Below are 14,148 nucleotides of genomic sequence, written 5' to 3'. Positions count from 1 at the left end.
GGGAAATCCTCATTGACGATTCAATTTGTTGAAGGCCAATTTGTGGACTCCTACGATCCAACCATAGAAAACAGTAAGTATTGTTTTCAAGTACTTAAAAACTGAGAAGCCTTCTTTTGTGTAAAATAGCCATTGTGTATTCATGGAGGCTTTGAGTGCAGAAGGTAAATTCTGTATGTCTCCCGATTGGGGTCAAAGAAAACTTGCAAAAGATTTACCTACTTTACCCTGAAAGATTTTTTCCTTCCATGTCTGCATGCCTTGCCATCTAGAAATTGTTAAATCAAGTCAGTAGGAATCTGGCCCATTACTGGAATCTTCGTATTCCAGAATCTGCTCAAAAACAGGAGTGGAGAACACAGTCTTTTCCCCCACACCCCCTTCCTCCCAGCCATTGCAGTTTCCAGGGATTCCAAGCTTGAAAGAATGAAAAACACTCCAGATCGCTGTTCCTTATTCTTACAGAAGCCATACTCCCGCCCCCATTTCTCTATATCCTTCTTTCCAGCCCTAAAGATTTGAAAGAGAAATGAACTATTCTGGGATTGGTTAGAGCAGTTGCAGCATTAAAAAGAAGTTGGCTCAAAAAGCCTGTTGACATTTTAGGCCATGTGCAGAAAAAAGTAGGGAAGAGAGAACCAGCTATGACCTTTACTTTGTTCAATTTTAATCCGTGGTTTCAGCATATTCCTGATAGATTCTAGGACCATGAGACAATTTTTTTTTTTTTTTTTTTAAAGAGACATGGGTCTCACAGTGTTACCCAGGCTGAGCTCAATATCCTGGACTCAAATGATCCTGTTACCTCAGCCTCCCAAGTAGCTGGAACTACAGGCATATGACACTGTGCCCAGCTTTGAGACAGATCTTGATTCTAGGGATCGCTAAGGAGAATCTGAAACAGGGAAGCTGGTCTTTTCAGGCTTAGAACCACAGGTGGTCCCTGGAACTAGTTTTCTCAGATTCTTGAGACCAGGACTTACCTAGGATTTGTCACCAGGAACATGTAGATTTAAACATGGGGATTCATCAACACCTGGTTGGCATATTATGCATGAGGTAGATTTCACCTGCCAGAGGTTTGCAAGAGAAGAGAATCACTTGAATGCTTTGGCTTAAAGTAAGGAGCTTGGAAGACAACCACCTGCAGGCCAGAAAGGCCCATTGCCCATTGTCTGTCTTTGTATGGACCAAGAGCTAAGAAAGGTTTTTACATTTAAGCATAATATATAAAAGTCTAAAGAAGAATAATGTCTGATGTGAAAATGATATGAAATTCCAATGTTAACGTCTGTAAAGTTTTATTGATACACAGCCATGCTTGTTCCTTTACATGTTGTCCTTTACATTGTGTACAATGGCAGAGTTGTTGAATAGTTACAGCAGGGACCAGGTGGCCTACAAAGCCTAAAATATTTACTAGTACTATCTGGCCCTTTACAGAAAAAGTTTCCTCACCCCTTACTTAAAATATTTGGCTGTCCTTTGTGTGTCAGTGTACTGGTAGCAGAGAAGGAAACCTATTGGTTGATAGACTAACTCTGGGAATATTTTTGAAAGTAACCTTTCAAGGTGTTATATATGAAAGTAACCTCTGGGTATCCGCAGGGAGGAGTCCTGATTACATCCTATGATTTGTCTAGCTAGTCATTATATCATAGTAAGCAAGTGTGAAGAGCAGATTAATGTGAGTGCTAGATGAACAAGCTCGGTTTTCTGTCCACTGGAATAAGAACATAAGGAAATCATCATCTCAGACTTTAATATTTGCTATACATAGCAATTTAGGATTTTAGATCCTTGAAATAATAAGGTTCATTTTGGAATTGTATTAATAGAACAATAGAAGATTGTTTTCTTCGTAAGCTCTGCCTCTAAAAGTGGATAATTGTATATGTATCCTCATACCATTTCATACTGAACTGGAATTAGCTGGGCATGATGGAGTGTGCCTGTAGTCTCAGCTGAGACAGGTGGATCACTTGAACCCAGGAGTTTGAGGCTGCAGTGATCTGTAATCACGCCACTGCACTCCAGCCTGGGTAGCAGTGCAAGATGTGGTCTCAAAAATAGAAATTGAGTTGGAAGGAAAGTCATGGAGTTGTGTATCATGGAGCTGTACATACATACATTATCTTAGTAATGGATCAGAAGAAAGTCCAACTTATGTAACTTGATGTTATCTCAGAAACAGAGTAATATGACCCTACTTTTTTGAGGCTATCAGCATCATCTTTGGTCATATTTTAAATTTTTCTTATCTTACAGTTCAATAATGAAGACTTTTCTTCACCTCAAAAATGAATTCAGAGTACTTGTTAAAGTCTGTAGGCAAGAGCAGAAATAAATATGAATATGTATCCATTAAAAGTTCGTGAGGCATATTCAGACATTATATTCCACTTACTACACTTTTGATAACCTAACACAGGGCAGGAGCCCTTAGTCCACCATTTCTTCCACTATTTGGTAGAAAAACATTCGTTGTTCAGTGATAACAATGAATTGGAAAGAAAAGAAAAGGTTATCATGAACTTGTTACCAGCAAGATAAATAAGTGGGTGGTTTTATGATTTTAAAAAACTGTAGATCTGGAAATAATTTAGTAGTTATTTTACGCTTTATAATATTAGAACAAGCTGTTATAGCAAGCACTCAGAGGTGACACATTTCAGTGAAGTGTCATGGTGAGAGCAAAAATTCTGGGACTGTGTCATCTTTAACAGTAGGGGTGTAGGAGAACAGTATCAGTAAAACTACATATTTTCTAGTTTGGGGAAATTTTAAAGCAGAAGTACTACTTATGCAAATATACTTCATTATCTACTGCAGTGTTAATCTAACAACTCAATACAAACTAAATTGATAGGATTAAATTAAGCTAGTGGTAGTTTATAATTAAAAAGCAAGCATAGCAGCAATTTCCAACTTCTGCCATCTCCAGGTAGCACTGTTGGTGAATGATAAGCGCCTTGCCTTCCTCTCAGGAAGTTGGGAGATTGCAGTTAGGTGTTGCAGAATTCTCAAGGCACTGCGTCCTGGGTGTGGACTTCTCAGTAGGGTATGAAAGAAGAGTCCTCACCACACTTTAGTAACACAAATCTTGCTTTGTGAACACCAAATTTTAGAAACCTCTATGACCTTGGTTAGTAGCATTTACTAGTAAATAGCTATTAGTCTACTTAGGAGAATTTCAGGGGTTTAGGTTGGAAAGGGATTCTCTGGTAATTCAAAGAGGCAGAGAGAAGGGGGCTCAAGGAAAGTGATGTCAGAAGAAAGCCAGCTTTCCATTTTGACATGAGGTTAAAATGAGAGAGAGTAGAATTATTTCCTAGTCTATCCTATCTCTTATTATACCTCCCTTTTTTCTATAGTAACAAAAACTGGCAGTTTTCCTATGACAGCAAGATGGAAGGTCTTCTTTTTCATTTTACTGCTACAAGTAGGACAAGTTACATTCTTTTTACATGCAAAGATAGATGCCAATGTTTATTAGTTGTTTTTTCTTTTATACACTATATACAATGACATCTCCTACCCTTTTTGTCTTACCTCACTGGTGAGCCAGTACTTTCACAGTCTTCTTGGCCGAATCTTCTGCATTTTTTTGACTTGGCAACACGGGGTGCCCTGATTCAGGCCTTTCCTCTGCACTTGCTCTCAAGTGATCTTCCCCTCTCTTTAATTTGCTATTGACTCACCAGTGTGTATTCTCAACCCCAACCTCTCCCCCCAGCTCTGAGTTTTATTTTATAATTTATTTTATTTTACATGACAAGGTCTTTCACTCTGTCCTTCAGGCAGGAGTGCAGTGGCATGATTATAGCTATGGTAACATTGAATTCCTGGACTTAAAATGATCTTGCCTCAGCCTTGCAGGTAGCTAAGACTACAGGCGTGAACCACCACGCTGGAGCAGGTTTTCCTTTTTTGTGGAGATTGGGTCTCACTATGTTGCCTAGGGTGGTCTTGAACTCTAGGCCTGAAGTAGTCCTCCTGCCTGGGCCTCCCAAAGTGGGATTACAGGCATAAGCCACTACATCCTGGGCTTTTTTATTTAACTGCCTGCATTTCCCCTTGGTATTTAATAAGCATCCCAAACCATCCCTAAAACCCAACTCTCAATTCCCTTCCTCTCCCATCCCTAGTATTTTTCCCCTAGTCTTTCCTGTATCTGTAAGTGGCATCTTAAAAAAGTCATCCTGATTCTTCATTTTCTTACATCCCACCTCCAGTCAATTAGAAAATCCTTTTGGTTCTGCCTCTGAAATACTTCCAGAATATCTGCATCTCTAATCCAGGCCAGTGTCACCTATAGATTGTGATAGTCTATACAGTCATGACACTGGTCACTATATCATGGGCTCCTGCCTAATATCTCTGGGACCATTTTTGTTATATACAGTGTAGCCAGAGTGATCTTTCCTTGGTTTCTCCTCACATTCAGAGTAAAAATCCCAAGTTCTGTAGGACCTTCTGCCTCCTGTCCATCCTAGTTAGCTGCCTACCATTCTCCCTCAGCTTTAGTTGCATTGACTTTTTTGCTTTTTTCACTTGCTGTTTAACCTCTGCCTGGATGTTCCACTCCCAGGGAAGATACCCGACAGGGTGGGAGGGTACATGTGTGTCTGTATCTTCTTTCCTTCCCTGGGATCTAAGCTCACAGAGTGTCAGAGACTACAGCATCCCAAGCACCCACAACAGTGCTACTGGTGATAATACACACTCAAGAAATTGTTCTTGAATGAATGAATGAATGAATGATGTTTCCTTTCAGTAACCTTGTCATCATAATTATACTTGATAACCACAGTTACTTAGTTCTAATTGAAAGTCACTGGTTTTATTGCTCACCAATGTTTCTTACATACTTCTCATCAAATCTGAAATACACTTCAATTTATCTGACTAAAGGTTTTCACACAGCTCTATAGTGACTGCACTCTGGCTGACAAGGACTGAAAGCTCCAGGGGTGCAGGATGCATCCCAAGCAGAGAGGATACGGTGTAAAAACAAATCTGAGTTCTTTCTTAGAATTGATGAAATAGGTTATATTGGGTATCCCCTCAGCTTGAAATATTCCGATTCAGTTTCCATCTGATTTAACTGTTTCCTAAAAGTGATAACTTCCAGAAAAAGTATAAGCATAATATAGTGTGGCCATTGATTTCATCATGTGGTCTGTAATCTTTACTCACCTGACTTTTGGCACCCCTGCTTGTATTAGAAAAGTGTGACGCTAATATGATTCTCTGTGTGATTGCTTGTCTTTCGGCCATCTTTTCTTTCCCTGTGGAACTCATATAATTCAGATAAGATCTCCAGTCAATCCTCTTTATTACTTAGAGTTTTCTCGCGTAATTTCCATTTGTCTGTGTCAGCTTTGCCTTTCTGCTGTGGGCAAAGTGGGACCTCTCTCAGTTGTATGAGGGATAGATTCTGCAGCCTGGCTCTGGTCATATAGGATGGCCAGTCAGGAGATTGGAGGACTCATCGTGAGTCAGGACAGCTGGGGCGGGTATGCAAGAGAAATCTGTTCCACTTCCTTGTCAGGGTTCCAGGTGGTTATTTTTACATTGTTTCTGTTAGTAGTTCTTTCCTCTTTTGTCTATATTTGCTTGAAGTCGGTCTCCCTCAAATTCTGAATTGACTTTTCCGGAAGTTATTCAAGTCTGATTTTCTTTCCTCCCTTGTCAGGGAAAAGAAGTTGTGACAAATTGCTTGGATCTTTAAGCTTAAGTGGGAAGGATGGCTTCAACATAGAACATCTGTTTCATTGCTGTTTTATCCGTCAGTAAAACTGTTACTTTTTTTATGTACTAAAAGTTCTTAGCACTTCAACTAATATTAGCTCTTTGTGCTCTGATGCCAGACTTCCTATAAATTAATGGAAAATTTCTGTGGTTTTGGTTTATTCTAGAGCTCAGACTTTATGCAGTATATTTCACTTTTTCACAAGAGGAAGGATTTGCCCCAGAGCATTGAAATTACTATTATAGGATTGAATCGTTGCGTACTTTGTCTCTTTGAAAAAGAATCAAGGTTTACCAAGCTTGATTTTAGCCAGCCACCGTGTTTCCTAGCTAAATAATGGAAGCAGGGGAGAATCTTTACAAGTCAGGGAGTTGTTCTTTTTTGTTTCATGGGGCCTTTCTCTGACACTGCTAGGGACTCTGTGCTTAATTGGTTGTCATTGTTCAAACTTTAAGTGGTTTAGAGTTAATTTTTAAAAACTAATGTTTAATTCCCTTTTTCCCTGTAGCTTTTACAAAGTTGATCACAGTAAATGGACAAGAATATCATCTTCAACTTGTAGACACAGCTGGGCAAGTAAGTGACCTCTGGTATCTCAGAATCTTATACAGCATATCTGACAGTCCTGGTCCTAGCACTGCTTTTTGAAAGTACCAGCTATGCCAAGAAAACCCCTCGTGTTGTGTGCAGACAGCCCTGACTCCCAATGGTTTGGCTTGCAGTGGCTCAACTTAACAATTTCTCATCTTTATGATGGGTCTGTTGAGGTATTTGATACATTTTCAACTCATGATATTTTTGGTTTATAGTAGGTTTATTGGGATGTAACCCCATCATAAGTCAAGGAGCGTACATAACTAAATGTTAATATGCTGTGTACTTGGTCTTTTCTAAGACATTTCTGGCAGTTTTCTTTTAATAACTTGTTTTTCTGCTTTAAAATTACTTTAAATATACTAACATTGTAAGGGTTAATACTTATTACAGGTTAGTGGTTTTCTGTTTTCTAAACTTTATATTAGAGAGTCATATGAGTTGCTTTCTTTCTCTTTGTGATATGTGTTCTCCTACATTAGGGCAAAAGTACATCTTTTCTAGAGGAAAGGCATAAGAGGGGCATAGGGTAGAAATTAGCTGATTTAATCTTATGAGGACCTGGGCCATAAAATACCAGTTTGATTAGAGTCTAGGCTCTGGTTTGAGTGTTGGGTTTAGTTTACGTAGTAGAGTCTCTGGGTGGGTGGATTTGAGAGTGATTACTAGGTTAGGGAGTTTCAATTTATTTGATAGACAGTAGGTAATGGCCAAAAGTCAAATAATCCCCCCAGAAAGGATATTCACATGTTGTTTAATGTAGCAGGGATGTGTGGAATTGGATCACCAGGGGAATTGACTGGAAGCAAGGGGGAAAGGAGTACATGGAACAAAGAAAAGCCCTTTTGACAGCTTAGCTGCCCCATTACCATGACATCCAGGCCTGCTTTTACTAGAAACCATTCTATTAGACTGAATTTACCCTTCTTCACTGGAGGGTAAGGAATGTAAAGAAGCTGGGATTTCAGCTCCTAACTCCTGCCCTTGCAACTTTTTTTTTTTTTTTTTTTTTTTGAGACGGAGCCTTGCTCTGTCACCAAGGCTGGAAGGCAGTGGCGCTATCCCACTACAACCTGTGCCTCCTGAGTTAAAGCAATTCTCCTGCCTCAGCCTCCCAAGTAGCTGGGATTACAGGCACGCCACCACACCCGGCTAATTTTTATATTTTTAGTAGAGACGGGGTTTCGCCATGTTGGCCTGGCTGGTCTCAAACTCCTGACCTCAGGTGATTCGCCTGCCTTGGCCTACGAAAGTGCTAGGATGACAGGCGGGAGCCACCATGCCTGGTCCACCCTTGCAACTTAAAGGATAAGAGTAGCAGAAGGGTGAGTGTAGTGTGATCTGGTCTGCCGTGTTAAATGGGGGCTTTTTTCCTGGAATCTGGGGAAATTGGAGTAGACCCAGAATAGTATGACCTGTCCTGTGGGTTTGGAATGAATTCCGTCTGCTTTGCGTTTTGAAGTGAACATAGAAGGAAAGTGTGACGCCTTAGCGAAGCAAGAAGATAGCTATATTGAGTGATGTTAGCATTGGAGGAACCCTGAGGTTTCCATTTTGGAAGCTTGGAAGAAAATAAATGTGTTTGGCTCTTTGAGCTTGTACACAGAGCTATAGCATGTGCCTCCTTCACTCACCCTACACACTCCCGGCTGGCGGTGGATGTGATGTGCTTTAGCAGTCAGATTCTTGATGCTTTCATTAGAACAGAGCCATCCTAGACTTTCACTCCCTGATACCTGTCCTCTTGACAGAAGAACAGGAGTTGGGGCTTATATGGACCAGGGGAGCAGTGTAAGTCTCTGTTGGGGGGGCGGGGCATGGCACAGATGACAAGGCTCATTAGACATTAGTTGGGAAGGGAAGAGCCGCTTGAGTGTTGTGTTGTTGGGTTTCATATTTTTCTTTTATAGTTAAGCTGACTATATAATTTATTGCCTAAACCAAGACACTTTTAGAGTTGTGGGCTGGGGGTGCTAATAATAATTACGTTGGGCAACAGTGTAACTTAGAGTATCCTGGGCAAAGAAATACAGCTGTTCAGTTTATTGTGGGACTCTGACACTATCAAGACTTCAGTTTGCTTTTGTATCCTTATTTAGAATCTTCTTTAAGCTCCTGAAAACTGGTGATGAGAATGTAAATTGATAAATCACTTTCATATAATGTTACTCTGGAAACACGTTTTGTATCAGGCAATTCAGGGAACCAGTTTCATAACTGTTTGGAGTGTGGGCCCTGGAGTCACACTTGCCTGGATTTGAATCTTGGCTTTTGTTGCTAACCCAGTAACCTTAAGGAAGCTAATGAGGGCTGGGCATGGTGGCTCATGCCTTTAATATCAACACTGTGGGAGGTGGAAGGATCACTTGAGCCTAGGAGTTTGAGGTTGCAGTGAGCTGTGATAGCACCACTGCAGTCCAGCCTAGGCAACAGAGCGAGATCCCATCTCTTTAAATTAAAGGGTGAAGAAGTCTTTCTGTGTCTCAGAGCTTTATCTATAAATAGTGATAACTGGAATTGTGGAGAATTGTCACAGTGGGGTTGAAGCGGATGTGCTCTTTCTCTGTAGACCTTTAGTGCTACTGAGGCAAGTGTGACACCAGCATATTAACTGTGCTGACAGGCTGCGTGGTGGAAGTGCACGTGTTCTTAATACTTGGAGAGCTGTCTTTGAAAAGATTTCTCTAAAGAATAAATTTCTTTATATTGACTACTTATCAAATTGGAATATGTGTTCCTCTGAGGTACTGTTTTGCCCTAGAACATAAATGTACACTCAGGTATCAAACAATTTAAAATATTTTAGTGATGTAATAATACAAATAGTGAAACCAAAAGCACCAGTGTTTAGGAAGAGTATATGAGATAAGACAAGAGCAGTGATCATATTAGCAGCCCTGTTGTCTTGCCCCTTTGGGTTCTATTACAACTGGGTAAGAGTAATTGGAGAATTTTTGCACAAAATATATCCAAATTTGGCTACTTTAAATCATTTGTACTCATTGCAACTAGTAGTTCTTGAAGGTTATATTTACAGTTGATGGACAATAAATTAAAGATGTGTCTTTATTTACAGCTCAGGACAGTGAAGCACAGGCATGTCCTGCCGTAGTTTCACCCTTCATTCTGTTGAAAACTGGATGAGAACAAAACTCAGATGTTTACTGCTCCAAGAGCTGCTTTATAAATTAAATGCATATGGGGCTAGTTCTGGGATTAAGACTAGTAGTAGTAGGGTAAGATGATTAAGAGGCAAATTATTTTAAAAGTACTCTGTAGTAAATTTGTTCACTAGCTGCTTCCACATTTCAGGAATGAAATTGCATGCAGTGAATTGCTGCATAGCGGTATTTGTTAGCAAGTTCTATTTACTACTTAGTGGTTTATGTCAGTACATCCATACCAGTATGCTTTAATAGTGGTTTAATTGCCGACCTAGGAATGATGATGAACATAGTTAAATACAGATTGATTATTTTTAGACTGCATGAAATATTTTGGTTTTGCCCAATATTAGGGTGAGAGCGTGTACCCTAAATGAATTTTGGGGTAAGAATGTGAAGTATCAAAAAAAAAAGTAGCCTCTTCTGTGTTATTATCTATTTATGCCTAGTGTTCCGTTATTGGAACACTAAGCTTATGGAAGTTATTTATATCCTACTGATCAAGGTCACCAAGGTCTGATTTTTCATTTAAAAAAAAAAAGTGCAACCTCCAGCATAAATTGGTTAATAACTTAGATTCACGCCTGTAATCCGAGCACCTTGGGAGGCCAGGGCGGGTGGATCACTTTCGGTCAGGAGTTTGAAACCAGCCTGACCAACATGGTGAAACTCTGTCTCTACTAAAACTACAAAATTAGCCAGACGTGGTGGCACATGCCTGTAATCCCAGCTACTTGGGAGGCCGAGGCAGGAGAATTGCTTGAACCCAGGAGGCAGAGGTTGCAGTGACCCGAGATTGCACCATTGCACTCCAGCCTGGGCAACAAGAGCAAAACTCCGTCTCAATAAATAAATAAATAAATAAATAATAATAATAATTAAAATTGATTCAATGACAATCCATCTTATAATGTAACCAAATTTGCTATTTTGAAAATTAAGTTTAATTTTTAAAAAATAGGTGTAATGCACATAGTACAAAAATAAATAGTGCAAAAATGTGTAAATAGTAAAACTTAAGACGTTCCTACCCTAGGTATCTAACCCCCAACCCCCGCCAGCAACCCCATTTACCGGTTTCTAGTATATGCCTCTAGGATACTTGATACATGAATATGCAAATATAGTTTTAAGCTTGGTTTTGTTTTTGTTTTTTTTTTTCCTTTTTACACAAAGAGTAATACATCTCCATCTTGGAGATTATTCCATATCAATACCTATGGCCTCTCTTTTCCCCAAGGCCGCATAATATCCAGTTGTTGGGATATATATTGTAAGTTAACTGCTGATCAACAGTTAGACTGTTGCCCATCTTGCTACCATCAGCAATCCCTTAACGAACGTCCCAGACGTTGTTTTACACATAGGGTAGTGATGCACATAGGAAAACTTCCTGGATGTGGGCTATCATAGGGTTACAGTTCATGTTCTTGCCAGCAGTGAATGAGAGTGTCTGTTTCCCTACACCTTCAACAGCACTGTGTGTTAACCAAACGTTTTGGTACTTGCCAATCTGATAGGTAAAAAATAGCATCCTAGTGTACTTTTAATAATGCACTTTTCTTCTTAGGAGGGGCTTTGATTTTTTCCTGTGTTGGAAGATGTTTGTATTTTTTTTTCCCCTATGAATTATCCTGTCTGTGTACTTTGCCATTTTTTTTCTATTGGGTGGTTAGTCTTTGCGTGTTGATGTGAGATTCCCCCTCAATATGTGAAGAAAATTAGCATTTTGTATATGATCTGAGATGCACAGTTTTGTTTTCAGTTTGTTTTATTTATGGTTTTTGTTAGAGAGGTTTGCAACCATGAAGAACTTTTTCATTTATTAATCTTTTTTTAACTGGTAATATGTTTTAAGTTCTCGCATCTATTGTGCCCATCGTTTTTATCTTTAAATCTTTGCTTCGTCTGGAATATGTTTTTGCCGAGGTGTGAATTGGAGATCCAGCTTAGCCATTCATCCCCAGGTGTCCCTCTACGCTCAGTTGAGGGTTACTTTTGGTCCTCACTGATTGAAATGCCAATATTATCAGGTACCTCATTCTCATATCTATCAGGTCTTTCTAGATTTTTCAGTCTGTTCTATTTGTGAGCCAGTACAGTATTATTTTATGAGAGCTTTATGGTTTCTACTCACCTGCCCTCCCAATTTCTACTATATTGCTATTATTCTTTCTCAGAAAGTAGACTTTAAAGGCCAGACACAGTGGCTCACACCTGTAATCCTTTGGGAGGCCGAGGCAAGCGGATCACCTGAGGTCAGGGATTCGAGACCAGCCTGGCCAACATGGTGAAATCCCGTCTCTACTGAAAATGCAAAAATGAGCCAGGTGTGGTGGTGTAGCCTGTAGTCCCAGCTACTCAGGAGGCTGAAGCAGGAGAATCGCTTGAACCTGAGAGATGGAGGTTGCAGTGAGCTGAGACTGCCATTGCACTCCAGCCTGGGCAACAAGAGCAAAACTACGTCTCAAAAAAAAAAAAAATTCAGAATTATATCAGCTAGAGGCTCTTTCCTCCATTATGTCTTCTAACTGGTAGTTTTTCACTCAGTGCTTCTTAGACATAACTACTTTTTTCTATGTTTCCACATTTTCCCTTTAGGGAAAACAGAATTTTAACTTTGAACCTACTCTCGCTGAGCTAGTGATTAAAATCATTTGGGATTTTGTTTTTAATCTTATTTATTATATCAAAGAATTTATAGTAAAACTTAATTTTATTTTTCTTTTTTCTTTTTTTTTTCTTTAAAGAACTTTACCACAGGGCAGTAATTCTGGGCTGTCGTAAACAGTGGTTATAACCATACTGTAACTTTACAAAAATAATAGACTGCTGCTTAATCTGCTGGTACCATGATGTGATTTTTCCGTAATAGTGCTTGGGACATGTATTATGTTGACAATTTAGTTTCACCTAAGAATGAAATGTTTGTACCAGACAGTAGCGTGTACTGTTGAAAACTGCACTGACATCAGAACTTTCTGTATGCTTTAATATGTATATAAAGCAAGGTTTCATAATGTTGCTTTATAAAACTAAGGACTACTATGCTGTTGCATAATAGGTACCTTTCTCTTTAATTCCTAGAGTTGCTCAGTAAGTAACTCTCTTGGTCCCCAAAAGTCTGAATACCTCAATTGAATCTGGTGTTTTGATCCTCTTTTGTCTTTCTCTCTCTCTCTCTCTCTCTCTCTCTCTCTCTCTCTCTCTCTCTCTGTCTTTCTCTCTTTCTCTCTCCCCATCCCTGCCTCCCTCCCTTCCTTCCCCTCCCCCCCACCCCCAGATGCTATTGGCACCCCTCTAGCAACCTGTAGATTGAAGCTCAGGTCACTGTGACTGACATGCAGAGAATAAATTAAATAATAGGACAGTTTCAAGTATAAAAATACAGATTTATGGAATAAATCAGGATGTATAAATGTCCTGAGGTCTAGAAGATTCTGGACTTAGTCATGCTCATCCCTTGTTTTGAGATCACAGAGCCAATCATCTTTATGTTCCATCCATCCTCTTCTGCCAGGAGTTACGGAGGTCATCAGACTTTCCCCTAAAGTTCTAGAACAGCTAGTCATTTTTAAATATTGGCTTGAACCACATTATCACCTCCAAGCCATTCTTAAAGCTTCAGTGTGTAGGCTGTTTCTGGCATAATATTGTAATCCACTCTGTGTCTACTTTGATTTCTTCAGGTAATACATGAAAAACTTTGGGTAAAGGTTGTTTGTGATGCTATATGAAGACTACTCAAATATAATTTTTTTTTTCCACAGGATGAATATTCTATCTTTCCTCAGACCTACTCCATAGATATTAATGGCTATATTCTTGTGTATTCTGTTACATCAATCAAAAGGTAAGGCTCCTGCTGCCTGCTTGAGTTTATTTGCTACTCGTAGATAGCATTGATCCTTTTAAAGGACTATGCTGGAATTATTAATAGTGACAATTAGAATTAGTAGGCTACATGTTTTTTAGTGATTTTCTTGTGGAGCAACTGGGTTGTTGGGGGAAAACATGGCCCACTAAATGTTCTGTTAGTTGCATCAATAGGTTAAAAGGCTCTTTCTTACCTCGAGCTGCCTGGAAAAATAGTGGTTCAGCATGATCTAAGCTTTTCTGCTAATTGAAATGGGAAATGCCTAAATTGATTTTACTTTGTGTGTGTTTTTACTATCTTAAGGTGAAATAGACTTTCTAATAAAATGTTGAGGGTTTGGGTTTGTTCAATATCTTATCCTTTGAATTTATGAAATAAGACCTTTTGGTAATAGAGTCTCTCTTTACTACATAAAAACAGAGCCATTATTTGTATAAATAAGAATGGATGTCGGTTCCTTTAGCTACATATTTCATGTCGTCTCTTACCGGGGGATGGCGTGTGTTATCAGGAGGAGCAGTGGTCTGTGTCTGTTAACAGAACAGCTGGCTGTATACAGCAGCGGAGCTCTGGGCATTGGTGACAGCTTATGTTTGAAGACTTTATGAAAATATCAGCGCCAGTGGAGGGCGTTTGGTGGCTACCTAGCATCTATTGAGTGTGTGTGACACATTAGGGAGTTTGTTATGCTCTTTGCCTACATATGATACATTACCTATTTCATCATTACCTTAAACAATCCTTCATCAGAGATGTTT

The 14,148-nt window shown here is 39.4% G+C and overlaps 1 protein-coding gene across 2 annotated transcripts in view; it reads left to right on the top strand.

Annotated features, from left to right (window-relative positions):
* RHEB (Ras homolog, mTORC1 binding) overlaps nucleotides 1–14,148 on the top strand; it is a 52,158-nt gene that overhangs the window by 29,172 nt on the left and 8,838 nt on the right. For both annotated transcript variants that reach the window (XM_077995186.1, NM_001261182.1), the window contains exons 2-4: nucleotides 2–73; nucleotides 6,264–6,331; nucleotides 13,284–13,366. Coding sequence is in view for 1 of the 2 variants with exons in the window: in NM_001261182.1 (NP_001248111.1) it covers nucleotides 2–73; nucleotides 6,264–6,331; nucleotides 13,284–13,366 (223 nt within the window). In the remaining variant the exon portion in view is untranslated. The remainder of the gene's footprint in view (nucleotide 1; nucleotides 74–6,263; nucleotides 6,332–13,283; nucleotides 13,367–14,148) is intronic.

The sequence above is a fragment of the Macaca mulatta genome, chromosome 3, assembly GCF_049350105.2.
Source record: "Macaca mulatta isolate MMU2019108-1 chromosome 3, T2T-MMU8v2.0, whole genome shotgun sequence".
Taxonomy (NCBI): Eukaryota; Metazoa; Chordata; class Mammalia; order Primates; family Cercopithecidae; genus Macaca; species Macaca mulatta.
Note: the sequence above shows the minus strand (reverse complement) of the source record. Positions and strands in the feature narration are given on the sequence as shown.